Source organism: Salmo trutta, chromosome 15, assembly GCF_901001165.1.
Source record: "Salmo trutta chromosome 15, fSalTru1.1, whole genome shotgun sequence".
NCBI classification, from domain to species: Eukaryota; Metazoa; Chordata; class Actinopteri; order Salmoniformes; family Salmonidae; genus Salmo; species Salmo trutta.
Genome location: NC_042971.1, coordinates 31,516,360 through 31,536,487, shown reverse-complemented (window position 1 = coordinate 31,536,487; position 20,128 = coordinate 31,516,360). Strand labels below are relative to the sequence as shown.

Genomic DNA, 20,128 nt, shown 5'->3' with positions numbered 1-20,128 from the left:
CCAATTGGTCTTGAACCAGACATCTAAGGCTGCAGTGACTTTATATTCACACATCTTAAAAGGACATATACACAAGGTTTACATACCAAATTACATTACCCCATGTCTAGCGGTTTAGTTCTAGTAGCCAGTTGTCTTGGGGGTTTGGTCTTTGACCTTCTAACTTTCTCACTCATCATTATTCATGATTCATTCAGGATTATCCATAATCATCGTAGCATCCACATTAATATAGAAGTGATTAGAATCATATTATATTCCTATTTACAATAAAGGTGATTCCACATTTCCCATTCATTTTTTTATGTACACAAAACAGTCTGAAACACAACCAAAACAAACTGCAAATGCATCCAACGAGCTTGATGTAGTCATTGCATTTTAGGAATATGGGACTATTTTATTTATAAGAATCTTTAGGGGAGTCAATCATTTTGACCGCTACTTTTGAGAGAAAAAATATACTAGAACTAAATCTTTCTTTGAGAAATTGCATTAGTATAAAATATAATTTCCTCATTTCTTTTAGCATACAATATAGCTCAGTATTTGAATTATTTGATAGTCATTCTTGCTCATCTTTGTCAAGGGTGTCAATGATTTGACCCACAGTATATAAAGAACATATTTGATAATCTTGTTATAAATCACTCATTACAGTGACATAGCAATCGAAACATAATTGAAAGATGACCATTGACCTATGCTACTGACCAGTCATCACCTGACTAAACACTATCTGACCAGAGAGCATAAGATGTCCTCCTACATTAACCATGATAACACATACCCCTGGGTGAAGTCTTACATTATATGATCATGTAAATGGAAGCTGTCGGTCCTGACTGCACAATTTCCAGCCTCCCTGTCAGAGGCTTAAAGAGGTGTCGTCTTAGAAACCAGCTTCAGCACACACAACCACAGGACGTGCCTTGGAAACAAGCTTTGCCTCCTATTTCTACAGTTCAACAATTTGGGAATTGTTTTATAACGGCCTAATCAATTCCATGCATATGGAGGAAGAGGCAAAAGAGTGCCTCATCGGTATTCTGTGACTATACCATTGTAGAAAAGAGAGCACAGAAAAAGTCTCTGGAACTAAACTGAATACAGGAAATAGTAATTACAGTAAAAAGTGGAAATTGCAAAGTCAATGAATAGCCTTGACTGGGGATAGCCTCCATATCCCTGCTAAACAGTGTCTTCCGTTCAGAAGGAAAGATATGCAGGAAGGAAGGAGGTAGTGCCAGGAGGAATGAGACAAAGAGCATAGTAACATAGAAGATGCCACAGCCACCACCTGGGGGAAGCTTCTAGCTGCTGGGCCTATTTTAGAAGGAGTGTTTCCTGACAGGAAGTCCCATTGGGACAGAGTGTGCTGGGATTCACCTGAAACAGTGTGAGAAAGGAGACACACTTTAAACTGCCGCCAACCAAAGCACACAAAGGCCACAGTCTTCTGCTTTGATTTCACCACCTTGTAGTAGTTTGTCGAAGGCCTGAAGAAAGCCTTTTTGTTGATATTTCATCAGGTTCTAGTTTTCATAAGCGCAACTCAGCAGGACCACTGCAGAGGCCTGGAGCGAAGCGTGCTGTACTTTGGCAGGCAGGGGGAAGCAGCTCTCTGATAAGACCACACTGCCGTGTGTTTTTGTTATGCCAAAACTACTCGCACAGCTAGGCTTATCTAGGGGGTGAGATGTTTAAAGTTGGAGATATGCTGTTTACTGTTGGCGGATTAGCGGGCTGATTACTTCAACACAGCTGATCATCAAGCCCAACTGAAGTCCAGCCTGAGGGCTAGGCGTGGGGGGTAGGAACTAAAGCTGGTTGTGAGGGGGGGGGGGACTCACAAGGGGTTGAAGTGGAGTGGGTGGAGGGTCATGAGGGAAGATGTCAGCGAGCGTGCTAGCATGCTGGGCTGGTGATGGATAGATATGCTAGCAAGTCACTTCGTTATTTACGCTAAAGCCTGTTAGCATCAGAAATAGCCATGGTTGCTGAAGCGAGAGAGAGGGCACTGCCAGATGTGCTCTGATGGGATGACGATGCTGCAGTTGAGCTGACTGCTGCTGTGTTCTGCACACAAGCACACGAGACGCCTGAGAGGAGGAATTCCATTTGGGACGAGTAATGCTAGCTGGCGCAGACGGTTAGCAAAACATTCCTCTCACCAAGATGAAAGATCCTGACGATGCTGAAAGGGAAGTGTTTATTTGAACACTTTAGAGGGGACCAGAATCCTTTACATACTTTCCTTTGGGACAAAAGTGCATTCATCAGATAATGATTTACTAAGAAACCTGCTAAATATTCATAGTTCACTAATCAACCCATTGTGAAGGATTCTCAAGCCCTGTTCCTTCACAACATAAAACACTAGTCAGTGTTATTATGGCTTTAGTTTCTGCTTTCTCTATCATTGGACGGTGGCATGTTCATAATCACAATAAGCAGCAGAATAACAGTCCAGTTTCAACGACTGAGGCTGTGCCAAAACACCCACACACTACAACGACAGGATTATTGTTACTGTCTCACATGCTCTGGTCGTTGGCTGACGCTAATCTGCTGAGTCCAACTGACAGTATACCCAAGTGCCAAATAATCTGCATTTTCACCACGGTATTGTTCTGAAAGGGAAGGAATTCTAGGATTTATTATATACAGGCATCCATTTCCACAGTGAGGATTTCTTTCTCTGTAGGGTCCAGGGTTGCGGGGGCTTGTGGTGTGGAGGAGCAAAAGATTCGCTATGGCTATGAATCTCTTCACAAGAGACTCCCTGAAGATGATACCTTTCAATGATGTATTTGTCTCCTCGCTGTATATGATCAGGTTTCAGCAAACATACTGAGCTGTAGAAGTCATAAAAAACAGCATACAATCTGGACGTGTTTGTTTTGTATGTACAGACACTTAATCCCCACCGTCTGTAAAAGACTAGTCAGTAAATTAGACTCAAGGTCAGAATGGAAAGGGGGGAAATAGTAGCAGGAAATGTGCATTGAATTCCAAATTGGAATCAGGTCAGCACTTTGATTTGGAAGGCACTACCTCTACCACACATGGCCTACCACAACAGCACATCATTCAAAGTGGCATTACGGAATCAGAACTCAGTTCGGGGAGGTCACACACACACACACTTCCAAGTCTCATACTCAGACCTCTATTCAACCAGCAACCTTAGGACCCTGAAAATGTGACCATGTCCCTCACAATATGGCTCTTTCTCCCCACACACGGGGTGACAGACACACTGTCAGCAACAACCACGCTGAAAACACTTCATATAATTACATTTTTTCCCAGAATACATCACTGTCGCTCTACTGCACTGTACCCTGTGATAGCACGGCAGATATCTTCTTCATTCCGCTCAAGCTGTTTGTCTAAAGTAATGTCATGCCTCTGGGTTTATGAGCAAATATTCAAAGGTCAAGAGATGTGACATTTACAACCATGGTCTCACCAGTTGTACTACAGTAAAGCTGTGATAGAAGGGGGGAAAAGGGGTTGGCGAAATTCATGTCACAGTCCATTTGGAGCGATCAAGAGATGAGTGAAGAAGGTCTGAATGAATGAATAAGACTAGTAATTCAGTGAGTTTAATTGGCTTCAAAACAGGGTGATTTTACAAGTGACCTGCCCATCGGTCACGACTTTACAGATTCCCACTGCCCTCGCTGGTTTCCAGGCCGTTTCTTGGCAGCAGAGAGCAAACAGTTGAGTTTCCAGTGTCAGGGGGTTTCAATGCTATGTCTGATGTTTCTCTACCTTCTTTGATGAGCCGAGTGAGTGACTGGCTGACTGAAGAAGGAGCTGAGCAAACCAAAAGAGTCTGTTCATGTCTTCTTTCTAGCTTTGGGCTCCCCTGAAGAAAGGATCATTTCTTTTTCAGAGGGGAGGTTCAGCTCTTCCAAGAGCCAATGCAACCTTCTCTCTCTGTCCTCCATTTGCAGAGGATGATAGCTGGACATTTCTACAGTTTGTCTTTGAGATCTTGGAGCAGTCAAAGCCCTAGACCATGAAAGAGTCAGTGAAAGGGTCCAAAACATCGTATTATTCCTGTCGGTGACCTTGAAAGAAGTAATCGAGCATGGAAAATGTAAAAGCAGACAGCCTTGGGTTTGAATTGTGCGTGTTAGTGGAAGACAGCTCTTCTGCGGCTTGACTGCATAGCTTCTCTTTTCTACCCAAATGAATCTCCAACCCCTTGGTGTGAAAAGTGCAAGTGGAGTGCAAATGCTTTCCCAAACCAAATGTAGACATTTTAAATGCCAATGTCCCTTAACTGGAGGGTTATATCGTATTTATTGTAGTAGTGCTTTCATAGTGAACTCGAAACCCCAAAACACTTGGACCGGAACAGAATTCTTGCAAAATAACATTGAATTTCAAATTAGCATTTCGGGGATTTTTCTTGCTAATTATATGAATGAGGTCCAGTGACCCACGGAGGAGGAGGAGGAAGAGGAGTGGGTAGGAATTGGAGGAGGGGGGAATGGGAGGAGGAAGGGCTGGGAGGCAGGGAGGGTGGGAAAGGAAAGAAGAGGTCAAGCTACATAAGCACTCAATTATTTTGTACACTTGTCTACATGGATATGCTTTTTAATAAAAAGCTACTTGAAACAAGCCATTACACTTTGCCATTGTTATTATCCATTGTTATTATCATGGCATTTAGCTTGTATTATTCAGGTTATTACTTTAAACATTAAATCAGGTTGGTGAGGATCTGTCTCATTTTAGTACTGCCACAACATTAATGGAGTCAAGATAGATATTTGCCTACCTTGTCTGTTTGCTTTTCTGCATATACAAATGTTTAACACAGATCCTATTTCAACGCACAAAACAATTCAAACTTAGTCCAATGGGTTTTCTCACTTTTACTGAAATATTCGCATTACATCACAAACCCTGCTGCTGCAGTCATTCGATGGCAGTGGCATGACCGTTTGGGGTCACTTAGAAATGCCCTTGTTTTTTAAATTAAAGCAAATGTTTTGTCCATTAAAATAACTACAAACTGATCAGAAATACAGTGTAGACATTGTTATTGACTATTGAAGCTAGAAACGGCAGATTTTTTATGGAATATCTAGAGGCCCATTATCAGCAACCATCACTCCTGTGTTCCAATGGCACGTTGTGTTAGCTAATCCAAGTTTATCATTTTAAAAGGCTAATTGATCATTAGAAAACCCTTTTGCAATTATGTTAGCACTGCAGATTCATTAAATAGTACCCGCAAAACACCAGTCTCAACGTCAACAGTGAAGAGGCGACTCCGGGATGCTGGCCTTCTTGGCAGAGATGCAAAGAAAAAGCCATCTCTCTGTCCAATGACTGTTCTTTTGCCCATCTTAATCTTATCTTTTTATTGGCGTTTGCGAGAAGCAGGCCAGGTACTGCTTTCTATGCTGCTCAGGCGGGCGCGCGCACTCTGTCAACAGTAACAGGACAGAGAAACCAGACACATGCTCATTGTTCACATGGAGCGCGTAAATGATGATATGAAATAAACCCCAACTTGTTTCTCACAAGTGTAGCATGTTTTGAACTCTGCAATGTTTCCATTCCGAGAATGAGAAAGATAAATTAATACATGCATTAAGAGAAATCGATGTAACCAAATGACAGAGATTAACAGTAAATTGCCTGTTTTACAAACGGTAGGTTACCACATCGGTATTCATGAAACTGCATTGCGGGCCGATAATGTATAGCCTAGGCTACTATTCTACTTTGCCACGATAGGAGGGCGGCACATTTTATGTTACACGCCTTGGGCAGCATATCGGCCAGAAGCGGGACTGATTAGTCTATCTATTAAGAAAAAAAATCTGTATCAAATTATACCATGCCAGGTTGGAGAGGATTGGCGCATTGTCCATTTGACAAAACATTAGCTCATTATAGGCCTCAGAGCCAGAACAATCTTGTCGACTGCTGTTCAATAACTAATGAAGTCCGATACATTCAACCTTTTTTTTAAATACCAATTTATTTCTTTAAGAGCAAGCAATAAAAACATGCATTGTATAAAAGAAAGTCCACACAAACTATTTTTATATTGAAGTGCCATAGCCTGTAGCGCTCTACGCATCTAACATTAGCTGCTCGAGCATCAAAAGAAACTTGGAAAGAGATGTAGAAGGTTTAATAGACAGACTAACTTAGAAAAATAATTGCTTATAATCATTAGTAAAGACTCCCGCTATTAAGTAAAGTTTATCTACATGAAAATAAAGTTGTGACACGACTTCTGCATTTGGATGTTAACAAGGTGACACCATCTTAACTCCTCCACATTTACTGGATTGGTTGAAGTGCAGAAGAGAACCTCCCAACATTTTTTTTCCCTTGTCAAGAACAGTAGGGGATCTAGTTTCAGGAGCTTATTTTACGCCTGCTATGTTAAGGTTACCTTTGACAAACTGTCTGTCTGTAGTTGATAACCTAATCAATGCAGCCCAATAGCTACAGGAACACATCAGGATCTATTTATTTTTACCTTTATTTAACCAGGTAGGCAAGTTGAGAACAAAGTTCTCATTTACAATTGCAACCTGGCCAAGATAAAGCAAAACAGATTGACACATACAACAACACAGTGTTACACATGGAGTAAAACAAACATACAGTAATATAGTAGAAAAATAAGTCTATATACAATGTGAGCAAATGAGGTGAGATAAGGGAGGTAAAGGCAAAAAAGGCCATGTGGCAAAGTAAATACAATATAGCAAGTAAAACACTGGAATAGTAGATTTGCAGTGGAAGAAAGTGCAAAGTAGAAATAGAAATAATGGGGTGCAAAGGAGCAAAATAAATAAATACAGTAGGGGAAGAGGTAGTTGTTTGGGCTAAATTATAGATGGGCTATATACAGGTGCAGTGATCTGTGAGCTGCTCTGACAGCTGGTGCTTAAAGCTAGTGAGGGAGATAAGGGTTTCCAGTTTCAGAGATTTTTGCGGCCGAAGGAGGAATTGGCTTTGGGGGTGACCAGAGAGATATACCTGCTGGAGCGCGTGCTACAGGTGGGTGCTGCTATAGGGTCGTTCCACCTCAAAAAGCACAAGAAAAAGGATTGACACCCACCATCTCAGATTGTTCTAAAATCATTTCAGATAAGATTCCAGCAAAAAATGTCAGTTAAAATATAATTTGATCTGAGAAATTAAGGTCATTGATTTCACCCAAATTGTCAAGTTTTAAATGTATAGGATTAATATAATATTCAATAAATATAGTACCCAAAATATGACTTGGACTAAACTTTTTCTAACAATGAGTTAGACATGAGGAATCCAAGGAAATTGTCAAAAGCCAGCCATGGACCCCCACATCAATCCCACCCACAACGAGTATATAGTATCAGTTCTCTGTGTCTGACAAGTAGAATGGAGCTGCTCAGAGGATTGTTTCTTCAAGTTGATGTCCCATCCTACAAGTCCAAGCTCTGGCTGGGCTAGTCAAGGACATTCAGAGACTTGTCCCAAAGTCACTCCTGCGTTGTCTTGGCTGTGTGCTTAGGGTCGTTGTGATGTTGGAAGGTGAACCTTCGCCCCAGTCTGAGGTCCTGAGCAGGTTTTCATCAAGGATCTCTCTGTACTTTGCTCCGGTCAGCTTTCCCTTGGTCCTGACTAGTCTCCCAGTCCCTGCCGCTGAAAAACATCCCCACAGCATGATGCTGCCACCACCGTGCTTCACCGTAGGGATGGTGCCAGGTTTCCTCCAGACCTGACGCTTGGCATTCAGGCCAAGGAGTTCAATCTTGGTTTCATCAGACCAGAGAATCTTGTTTCTCATGGTCTTGAGAGTCCTTTTGGCAAACTCCAAGGGAATTAAGAATTGATTGTGTAACTCAATGATGATTTGGATATGAAGAGTGGAAATGTTAATACAGGTACCATTGACTTGCATTGAGTTGCATTGCTAAAAAGTTAGCAATTGAATGTGTCCAGGTAAACTAAACCAAAGCATGGGTTCCTTTAATACCTGGTCAATAGACTACTTACAGGGTAAGACCACCAATATATAAATTGTGTAATTTGGGTGAACTATCCCTTTAACAAATAATCCCCTAATAGCAGGAACAGCACCATCTAGTGGGCATACCCTGGTAATATCAGGATGTAGGGTGGGACATACTGTAAACTCAACTTCAAATGACACATTTCTCTGAACGGGGGTCTGATACTATATACTCTTTGTTGGTGTGGGATTGTGGTGGGGTGTGAGGGGTCTGTGGGTGGCATTTGACCACTTCTTTGGATTCCTCATGTCTTACTCATTGTTAGAAAGAAAGTTTGGTGCAAATCAGATGTTAAATCCTATAATTATTTAATATTATATGAATTCTATCATTTAAAAATGGTCAGTTTAGTTGGGTGCAATCAATTAGGTTAATTTCAGACAAAATAATGTTTCCAGAATGCTTATCTTATCCGTTTCTAACTACAGAAACAATTTCAGAACAATCTGAGATTGTGGGTGTCATGGCTTGCTGAAATTACATGGAACGACCCAATAGGAAACAGGTAATGGCTTTCTGAGAGGGCTAAGGGTCAAACCAATAGAGCCCAGCGAATCAGCAACAGCCAGCACTCTTTATGGAACATTCCAGATGTCTGTGTGTGTTTGATATTGGATAAGCCTTGTGATATTCTAGCCGGCTGTGCTTCACCTCTTTGTGGTGGAGTTCAAAAATACAGCATTTTCTCTTGCGGGCACTCTGAAGGAGAGCCTGTCAAATGTCCTCTAGGCTCTAGCCATTACTGTCACTGAGACTATGGCTGGCCCTCATTGAACCCAAAGACAATATCATCCATCACCCGTCTGGGTTCCTTCTGCTTGATATCACTTTGGCTTTGTCTGCCTTCTTTGAAATGCTTTGAAAAATGTCTTGTCATGCCACAATCAGACAAATAGCGACTTCTGACCCTGTATTAGGTAGTTACCACCAGTGTTTGATTGTTGTACCTCCCACACCACACAACTATCTTTGTATTCAGGTTTCAGGGAACTGGTTAGAATGATTAAAAGCATGATGGGAGGAGAGTGTGTGTGTGTGCATGTAGGGCACAATTTCTCCACTCTCTTCCCAACTGGAGAAAAGAGGGACCTCAGGAAGGTCAATTATATGAACAGAAAGCCCACAGTGAATCCAATTACTGCTATTATGTGAAAGACACCCAGGTGTCTCTAAGGTGTTGAGAGCCCATGAAGAGGGCTCATATTGCTGAGGGCATAGGATATTGGGTATGATAAATTGACTGGTATTTACAGTGTGTGCATGTAAGTGTGTGCGTGCATGTGTTTGAGATTGTGTGAATAAAAATACTTGTGTGCCAGGAGGCCCTGGCAGCCATGTTATAGATGATGATGGGGTACGATATGGACAGGGAGAGAGGGGAAAGGATTGAGGTTGTTTAGGGTCAGAGATGGTTGAAAGCCTTGTCTTTGTTTTGCTCAGTTCAAATGCGAGTAATGGGGTCAAGTCTGAGGCCCTTTGCATTATCAGGCAATTTTTTGCCATCTGATAAATAAGCAAATAAAATGAGTCCTGGCGACATTTAAAACACAGCCAAAGGAAATATTAACCTTTGGCAATAATGTTGGCGAAACCCACTTGAACAAAAAGCACGGGTAATATTCAACTATAGGTGTGCATTTCTCTGGCAGTGTGGCTAATGGGCTGGCTATAACACAGACCGATTAAGTGGGATGCCTCCCCTCAATAAGTCTTCATCACACATACAAGCTGTATACAGTGCCTTCAGAAAGTATTCATACCCTTGACATTTCCCACATTTTGTTGTGTTACAGCCTGAATTTAAAATGGATTACATTTAGATTTATTAATAAAAAATTCAAAGCTGAAATGTCTCGAGTCAATAAGTTTTCAACCCCTTTTATGGCAAGCCTAAATAAGTCCAGGAATAAAAATGTGCTTAACAAGTCACATAATAAGTGATTTTTTCCATCACTTCTGCATGTCTGTACCACACATGTACAATTATCTGTAAGGTCCCTTAGTCAAACAGTGAATTTCAAACACAGATTTCACCACAAAGACAAGGGAGGTTTTCCAATGCCTATTGGTAAAAACAGACATTGAATATCCCTTCGAGCAGGGGGAAGTTATTAAAATGACACTTTGGATGGTGTATCAATACACCCAGTCACTACAAAGACGCAGGTGTCCTTCCTAACTCAGTTGCCAGAGAGGAAGGAAACCACTCAGGGATTTCATCATGAGGACAATGGTGACTTTAAAACAGCTACAGGCTGACTACACCGCTCGCGTCGCAAAATACATTTAGAAATCTATGTTATTCAATTATTGCACCCACACTGCTCGCACGCGCCAACGAGAGTCTGCGTTGCCAAGGGCTAAAATAGAAATCAGTTCTATTTCTGACGCAGATCGCGCTGCAAGTCCTGCCTCTCCCATCTCCTCATTGGTTTATAGAAGCAGGTACCCACGTGCCATCTCCTCATTGGTTATACCCACGTAGGTGACTGAAAGACGAACGAGGTCAGTGGCGGTAATGCACCTAATTTATGAAAGTTGCCAATCGCAATATAAAGTCAAGAGAAGAAAAAGCCTGGAAGGAAGAAAGATGACTAGAAACAATTTGGTTGACCGTTTTATGTGTGGATTAATTGGCGGAGTAGAGGACCTTGTGCATTTCAGGTAAAATAACAACTCAATGTTTATATCCCAGGACAAATTAGCTAGCAAGTGCAAGCTAACTAGCTAAATTGCCATAAATGTTTAATGCTTTTCGACTTGTCCCCAAATTAATACAATTGGTTCAGAGTTTGTTTTGATATTTTAACCTGTGTGTCGTGATCACGTTTGGTGTGGGGGGACAAAATAAATGTATGCATGATGGCGCACGCGCACAGCCGGTTTGGGTTCCGTGTTAGAGTTTAATGGCTATGACAGCAGAAAACTGAAGATGGATCAACAACATTGTAGTTACTCCACAATACTAATCTACAGTGGGGGAAAAAAGTATTTGATCCCCTGCTGATTTTGTACGGTTGCCCACTGACAAAGAAAGGATTAGTCTATAATTTTAATGGTAGGTTTATTTGAACAGTGAGAGACAGAATAACAACAAAAATATCCAGAAAAACACATGTCAAAAATGTTATAAATTGATTTGCATTTTAATGAGGGAAATTAGTATTTGACCCCCTCTCAATCAGAAAGATTTCTGGCTCCCAGGTGTCTTTTATACAGGTAACGAGCTGAGATTAGGAGCACATTCTTAAAGGGAGTGCTCCTAACCACAGCTTGTTACTTGTCCACAGAAGCAATCAATCAGATTCCAAACTCTCCACCATGGCCAAGACCAAAGAGCTCTCCAAGGATGTCAGGGACAAGATTGTAGACCTACACAAGGCTGGAATGGGCTACAAGACCATCGCCAAGCAGCTTGGTGAGAAGGTGACAACATTTGGTGCGAAGGTCCCCCTGCTCAAGAATACATATACATGCCCGTCTGAAGTTTGCCAATGAACATCTGAATGACTCGGAGGACAACTGGTGAAAGTGTTGTGGTCAGATGAGACCAAAATGGAGCTCTTTGACAACTCAACTCGCCGTGTTTGGAGGAGGAGGAATGCTGCCTATGACCCTAAGAACACCATCTCCACCGTCAAACATGGAGGTGGAAACATTATGCTTTGTGGGTGTTTTTCTGCTAAGGGGACAGGACAACTTCCCCGCATCAAAGGGACGATGGAACGGGCCATGTACCGTCAAATCTTGGGTGAGAACCTCCTTCCCTCAGCCAGGGCATTGAAAATGGGTCGTGGATGGGTATTCCAGCATGACAATGACCCAAAACACACGGCCAAGGCAAAAAAAGAAGTGGCTCAAGAAGGAGCACATTAAGGTCCTGGAGTGGCCTAGCCAGTCTCCAGACCTTAATCCCATAGAAAATCTATGGAGGGAGCTGAAGGTTCGAGTTGCCAAACATCAGCCTCGAAACCTTAATGACTTGGAGAAGATCTGCGAAGAAGAGTGGGACAAAATCCCTCCTGAGATGTGTGCAAACCTGGTGGCCAACTACAAGAAACGTCTGACCTCTGATTGCCAAAAAGAGTTTTGCCACCAACTACTAAGTCATGTTTTGCAGAGGGGTCAAATACTTATTTCCCTCATTAAAATGCAAATAATTTTATAACATTTTTGACATGCGTTTATCTGGATTTTCTGTTGTTATTCTGTCTCTCACTGTTCAAATAAACCTACTATTAAAATTATAGACTGATAATTTCTTTGTAAGTGGGCAAACGTACAAAATCAGCAGGGGATGAAATACTTTTTTCCCCCACTGTAAATGACAAAGTGAAAAGGAGGAAGCCTGTACAAAATCAAAAATATTCCAAAACATGCATCCTGTTTGCAATAAGGCACTAAAGTAAAACTGCAAAAAAGTGGCAAAGAAATTAACTTTATTTTTCGTGAATACAAAGTGTTATGTTTGGGGCAAATCCAATAAACACATTACTGAGTATCACTCTCCATATTTTCAAGCATAGTGGTGGATGCATCATGTTATGAGTACTTTTCAGGATAAAAAAAATGTATGGAATGGAGCTAAGCACAGGCAAAATCCTATAGGCAAACCTGGTTCAGTCTACTTTCCACCAGACACTGGGAGATTATTTCACACAACTGACATTTCCACCTTGTGTGTGTATGTATATAAGAAAATTGCACTATGCAGAAATTGCTCATTTTTGTTTGTGACAAAACAAGCAAGTATAGTGTAGAGAATCATTGTACCATCTAAATCGCTTCGGCTCAGTTGGTAGAGCATGGCACTTGCAACGGCAGCGTTGTGGGTTCGATTCCCACGGGGACCAGTATGGGAAAAGTACAAAAATGTATCCACTCACTACTGTAAGTCGCTCTGGATAAGAGAGTCTGCTAAAATGACTCAAATGTAAATATATTTTCCTTAACCCTAATAATTGTATTGTGTACAAAACCAAAAGTAAAAGATGTAAAAACAAAACGTAAGAATGGGAAGCAAAGAAGTAGAACATATCTACTTGCCTTCAATAAAAAATGACAGATCTGTAACTCACATTTTTATGTTTATTTGGTCAGGTCGCCCAAAAAGTGACATATTGCAGCTTTAACTGAAAAATGTTTTCCATTTATTTTGGTTTACTCTTATCAGATGTCAAAAATCCTAAATGAATCAGGAATGAGCAGAGCCAGCTATCCCATAAGGACCACTTATTCATGTTCTCATTACATGTAGTGCAACAAGAGCACTCATGGTCTGTAAAGTTCGATACTTTTGATAGATTTAAACAATATTGGAGTCACCATGGTCACAATCATAAAGTGTCAACTCCATTTGCATGATACAAATTTTGGTTAAAATGTGTTACATTTAATTAGGTTATAGTGTCATAAAGCCACAGAAGAAAAACTAAAATGGCTAGTGTGTATACCACTTGAATGAAGAAAAATGTAATTTTGCCAACTTCGGAAAAAACAGACTGCTGAAAGATCTGATAGAATGGTTGTTTTTATTGAGGATTTCCAAATTAATAATTTTCCTTATTTTACAAATGTTTGTATTAAACTTTTATTTTGGTCTGTTTTGACAATCTTAATTGTCAAGTCAGTGAGTGGCTTGTCAACTCAGTCACTAATGGTAGCCCACCTTAAGATCTGAAAAAAATAGTGTCATCACTGTTCTGCAATATATGCTTAAAAAATTGAAGGGATAATGTTTGAGTTAAATGTTTTCGGTTCTAAATCTAGAAAAACATGCCAAAATGCTAACGAAATTAGCCCTGGAGCATTATATAGTGTTACAAAACAAAAATAAATGGAGATTTGTATTACATATTTGAAATAATCTAATGTTAGAATTAAACAATCAAGACCTTTAATTAAACACTTGTTGGACAATAGTTGTAAAAATAGAATACCTCTTATGGTGTCTCACAGAGTTGACATAAATCCAGTCATGTGCATTTTATGAAAAATAACTACAAATTAGGATGTTCCTTTACGTGGTGTGATGGACCAAAGCATCATCTATCAAAATATACAGTATATTTCAAATGTTGTTAATATTAAGACAAATATTTGAGATAGTCCCTTCTTTTAACAATCCCTGAGCACTAAAAACTCAAAAACAATTCTCTGCCCCATGGCAAAAAAAGGGTGGGGGGCTTGCGTGAAGACTGGGCTACGCCACTGGCTACAGACTGATTAAGTATTGATTTGTTTCTTTCAACCAGATACACATTAGGTCGGGCATCTTTTATACATGAAGAGATACAAAGCAGATATGTTGTCGATGATTCAATCAGATCACTCTGTATAAGTCTATAGAGAAAAGACACATGCTCTGAAAATTGTTTCTGTATGTCTTTCCTTGAAAGATATCCGTTATCTTTCTAGTTGGAAAAGATGATAACGTAAGCAGTTTAGCTTAGAGTTGAGCCCAGTGCCTACTCATATTATAGCCTACCCTCTTCAAAAGAGAGAGATGATATAATCATCAATGGACTTCAATGGGTGCAGCCTTTCAGAATGTCTCACTCTTGCTGCCATAGCCAAGTAAGTCCAGCTGGTTTTGTAGGTGAAAAGATATTCCACTTACCACTGTGTATCCATTTCCACACAAAGGGAAGACAAACGCCTCCGCATTGACACAAGGCCCGATGGAATGTGTGGATAAAACACACGGGACCTTCGCTCACTCAGTAGACTGAGTTCATACTCCATCCCATTTACAAACATTTCCCTCCTAACAGGGACAAACGAGCAGTTACATCGCGTATAATGAGAGGAAGCAGGGCCGGTCACATTGAGCGTTGATAGATTGACACTTATCGCCTTGCTCCTCTCGTCTCTACACTCGCTCGTTGGGATGCAAGAACGCTACATATGCCATGTGCAAATTGAGATGTACAAATTGCGAGAACGGTATGCTTTTGCAAAATGGGAAAGAACTAAGATGTTCTCAACATGTAACCTTGTCAGGGGCTCCCCACAACGCAAAGTGGCTGGGACAGTCAGAAAGACAGTGGTCCAAAGTAAAAACTAGTCCATAACAAACAATGAAGCCCCCCCTTCCTTTCTTGCTCAATATTTGATAATTGAGCACATTGCCTGCTGATTTTCTGAACTAGGAGCAGGGACCGATGTCAATTGGTATGCTCTGAACAGTGGCCTGAACCGATTCATCTGACAACTTTGGAATGGACCCGTTATATTGTAACCTATCCACTTGAAAATGTATCAACATGCACCATGAATCCTTACATAGTAACCTTTACCCCGCCGCTCAACTATTAAACCCCGTTATAAAAACACTTAAAGCCAATGAGCCGTGATAGAGAAGGGATGTTCAATTGACTTACCAGTCGGTGGACGAGGTCTCGTTGATAACATCCTGGTAGGCTGTTAGAAGGGCCAGTCTGTTCTTGCTGAGATTCACAGCCATGTTGCTGTCTCTGCAATCATCCAGACCGGTGTAATACTGTAATGGAAGTAGAGGAAAGGATAGAGAGAGACACTACGCAGTAGAGAGACGGGGAGAGATTCTGAGTGGAGGAACAAAGACAATGCAGCGCTATTGCCTCGCCAGCTGCGTGGTCCTAGTGCGAATTTTTCACCGGTCTCTAAAAACCACTGCTGGGTCCTAGTGCCTCAGAGGGGTACTAGCGCCTCAGAGGGGTCCTAGCGCCTCAGAGTGCTCACTGGCCTACACCGTCAGAAGTCAGCACTATACCGTGATCTGACCTGGCCTGACCTGATAAAGACTAGGGAAAGTCAAATCATTTATTTCTGAACAATATAGCCTATAGGAACGGGGTCTAACTAACAGTAGAGAGGGGGCTTCGATTATTAGACACAAAATTATCTGGGGTTGGAACATAATGCTGGACCAAAGTCATATTTTTTTACACTTTGACAAACTACATTCTCATTACTCCTCTTCATAACTTGCTCTCTGATAAAAACAGCCCAATATTTAATCACTGTTCTTGTTTTATGCTTTGTCTGGTACTGGCTGGTTCCCCAGAGATGGGTTTGCTGTCTGGGCTTAACTGTGGAAAAGAGACTCACCCTAAAGCCCCCCAAGCCTCCAGGCTGTAGCTAGCTGAAACTTTCCTCTAAGTGGGAACGTTTTACTTGCAAATAACCGGCGCAATCATGCTCTGATAGTACTCCATCCGACGCAGTCTGGAGTGTGTGTCTGGGATGAGAAATGTGTCAGTGTGTTATTGCGTCATCGTGCCCCTGGAGCTCTCTGAGTGAGCAACCCAAACCCTGAGGAGTCTGTACTGTACTGTATGCAGATTTGGAAGAGAGAGAACAGTTTTGTCTGCTGGTAATTGGGATATAGACCCTAGAGCACAGTCTGAATCTACAGTGTATTATTGAGTGCAGTCCAAAGCAGGCCAGTGTGTCAGATTGAGTAGGATGGTGTCACTCTTAGACACTGATCTTTTGTGTTTTTGCTCGTAATGGTTAAGGTTACAGTTTGGGGAGGGTAAGCTGATCCTAGATCTGTGCCTACGGGCAACTCCTACCCAGTCAGTGTTGGACGGACCCTCAGGGGCAGTCTCAGTGCTTTGCTTCCAGTAGTTTTATAGCTAATCTCATGCTGTTCTACAGATTTTGCAATAAGGCTGAAAGAATTTTGAATTTTGAAAGCTTATTTCCTACACATTTTGCCATGAGGCTGAGGGAAAATGTTGCAGTTTTACAGCTAGAATATCTGGTAATTCATTTTTTGTTTGCCATGGCTTATAATTTGTTTATATGCTATCTGGCGTGGGGGGCAGCAGCTACTCTTCCTGGGGTCCAAACACATTCTCAAATTGTTCCAAGATCATTAAGTAGTGCTGAGCGATTCTCCGTAATGTAGTTTTTCCGGTTATTGAACAACTAATTGACCAACGTCGGTTCAAATCAAATCAAAATGTATTTGTCACATGCGCCGAATACAACAAGTGTAGACCTTACTGTGAAATTCTTACTTACAAGCCCTTAACCAACAATGCAGTTCAAGAAATAGAGTTAATAAAATGTTTACTAAATAAACTGAAGTTTAAAAAAAAATCTCATAAATCAAAAAGTAACACAAGACATGTACATAACAAAAACAAGGCTATATACAGGGGGTACCGGTACAGATTCAATTACTTGAATTCCATTCAGTTCGTTTTTTTTTTGTGTGAGCCCAACGGCAGTTTCTCTAGAGAGAAATCAAATCATTAATGAGAGAAATCAAGTCAAGAACTATGTGGACACTGGGATGAAGGGAGTTGTAGTTTTCATTAAGCAAATATTCATCCTAGTTCAGAGCAGAAAAATGGGTAATTAACTACAATGACCATAATCCATTGCACCTGTTCTCTCCAGCTCAGACAGAGATGGGCCGTATCCAAGAGGATCAAAACCGTAATATTGCATATCATGGGTAAATTGTTACTGACTGACTGATCTACAAATAATAATGAGTAGTGATTTATGATGGAAGGTGATTTGTAGATCAGTCAGTTGGCAGTCGCCTGCACTCTGCATTCTGAATTTTCTTCCACTAATTGGTCTTTTGACCAATCAAATCAGATCTTTTCACATCAGATATTGTTCAGAGCTGATCTGATTGGTCAAAAGACCAATTAATTTAAAAAAATATCAGAATTGGGCTGCCTGAGTAAACGCAGCCAAAGTGTGTCCATGGGCTTGTTCGACATTGCAGCCGACTGCCATTTACACCTGCTATTTTAGGTTAGATACACAGAGACTGCATGAGAGAGGAACATCAAAACACAATGAGGAGAGCAGGGGGATAGAGCTAGTTCATGAAAGTATACCTTATCTACTTTGAAGAACATGTAAAATGATTGAGTCAGACAGCTCTGCAGCATATTTAGGAAGACTAAAGACAGTACAGTATGTGGAGCAGATATAGCTCATGTTAGATGGTCTGGCTGGCTGACTGCTACTGCCTGAGCAGAGAAGAGATGATGAATTTAACGAATGAAAAATAATAAAGTTCTCAAATAAAAAGTAAGTATTTTTCTATTGATGTCTACCCAATGTGGAACTGACAGAGACAAGAGAATATTTTCAATGTTTTGGCAAATCAATATTCACTATTTTTGGCTTTGGAATTTCCATTAAAAAAGCTCTAAAATCAATTTAATGTAACTATTTCAGAATCCATTTAATGTTTAAAAAAATAATACAAATCGAAAACCGTGCCTTTTTTTTTTAATCGAACCAAAACCGAACCGACCTCAGAAAGCACGAATCGCTCAGCACTCAGCATTAAACAAAACTTTAATTAAAAATGATCTATCTTGTTAAGTGCTAATTGACTACACCTGATCTTAATGAGTGCTTTTAAGGATTAGCCCCTTTTTTCAATTTTCGCCTAAAATGACATACCCAAATCTAACTGCCTGTAGCTCAGGACATGAAGAAAGGATATGCATATTCTTGATACAATTTGAAAGGAAACACTTTGAAGTTTGTGGAAATGTGAAATGAATGTAGGAGAATATAACACATTAGATCTGGTAAAAGATAATACAGAGAAAAAAACATGTTTTTTTGGTAATTTTTTGTACCATCATCTTTGAAATGCAAGAGAAAAGCCATAATGTATTATTCCAGGCCAGTCGGAATTTAGATTTTGGCCACTAGATGGCAGCAGTGTATGTGCAAAGTTTTAGAGTGATCCAATGAACCATTGCATTACTGTTCAAAATGTTGTATCAAGACTGCCCAAATGTGCCTAATTGGTTTATTAATACATTTAAGTTCATAACTGTGCACTCTCCTCAAACAATAGCATGGTATTCTTTCACTGTAATAGCTACTGTAAATTGGACAGTGCAGAATTTAAGCTTTCTGACAATATCAGATATGTCTATGTCCTGGGAAATTTTCTTGTTACTTACAACCAACCTCATGCTAATCGCATTAGCCTACTTTAGCTCAACTGTCCCGCGGGAGACCCACCGATCCTGTAGAGGTTTTAATTTGAAATGGGGTCTGTTTGAATAGACTAAAATGAACAGCTGTGTATGCATAAAAAACATGGCATGCTAGCTCCATCCTGATGGCGCAGTGGACTAATTCCAAAGAGAGAGAACAGAAGATTGTAGTTTTGCATCTCACTGATGCTGTGTCACAATAAAAATACATGTGTTTGCATATATACTGCCTAAGGAAATTAATTTCCATGTGTCATTTCTGTGTTTGGAGTTCAAAAACGTTAACCCAAAATAAGATAGCAGTGTTATTAAAAGTCTTATTGAAACATTTGGTGAATGTTTTAAGGAAGTTATTAAAAAACCTCCAAATAACCTATAATTTCTGTTCTCAGTGTTAATAAAACTTTCCAGGAAAACTTTCAAGGAACCAGAGTAAAATGTTCTCAGAACCTCTCTGCAACTTAAAATAAATGTTCCCAGAACCGGCTAAATGTTAATTTCTGTTCTGAGAACATTTAAAAAAACATTCAGATACTTTATTCATACAACCAATGTGAAACCAAAAACATACGTTCCCACAACTTCCGAGGAACCAAATGTGCTAGCTGGGCCCATATATTTTGTTGAATTGTAGGAAATTAGATTTAAAAATGCAACATTTTCTCTCCACCCCTTGGCAAAATGAGTAGAATCGCATTCAATTTGTTTTTAAACAGCAAATTGTTCTCTCTGTCCATTGGAAAAATTAGTAGAATTGCAAAAAAAAAAAAATTTTAATCGGCAACATTTTCTCTACGCCCTATGGCAAAATATGTAGAATTACAGCACATTTTTCTCTCCGCTGCTAAGATGGAGGCTACAACAATGTTTTGCCATAGGGGGGCTTAGGGCCCCCAAAAAGCTAGAAATGAATCTGGCTCCCAGGCCTCATTGGCTCAATGTCCACATACTCCTGCCAGCCCAACCACCACAGGGCCAGGGAACTGCCACTCAGAACACAACACGGGACAGGACGTGTCTAGCATCCATGAGAGGAACGAACAGGTATTGTCAATGGACATAGCGGTAGCACTTTACATCACAGTACGGAATAAACTGTTAATA

The 20,128-nt window shown here is 40.5% G+C and overlaps 1 protein-coding gene across 3 annotated transcripts in view; it reads right to left on the bottom strand.

Annotated features, from left to right (window-relative positions):
- The window catches only part of LOC115148820 (drebrin), a 98,963-nt gene extending 83,323 nt beyond the window's left edge, over positions 1-15,640 (bottom strand). For 2 of the 3 annotated variants that reach the window (XM_029691074.1, XM_029691075.1), the window contains exon 1: positions 15,431-15,640. In XM_029691074.1, the coding sequence (XP_029546934.1) occupies positions 15,431-15,513 (83 nt within the window). In that variant the 5' untranslated portion in view covers positions 15,514-15,640. The remainder of the gene's footprint in view (positions 1-15,430) is intronic. The other variant, XM_029691076.1, reaches the window with a different exon arrangement.
- Between the last annotated feature and the right edge of the window lie 4,488 nt (positions 15,641-20,128).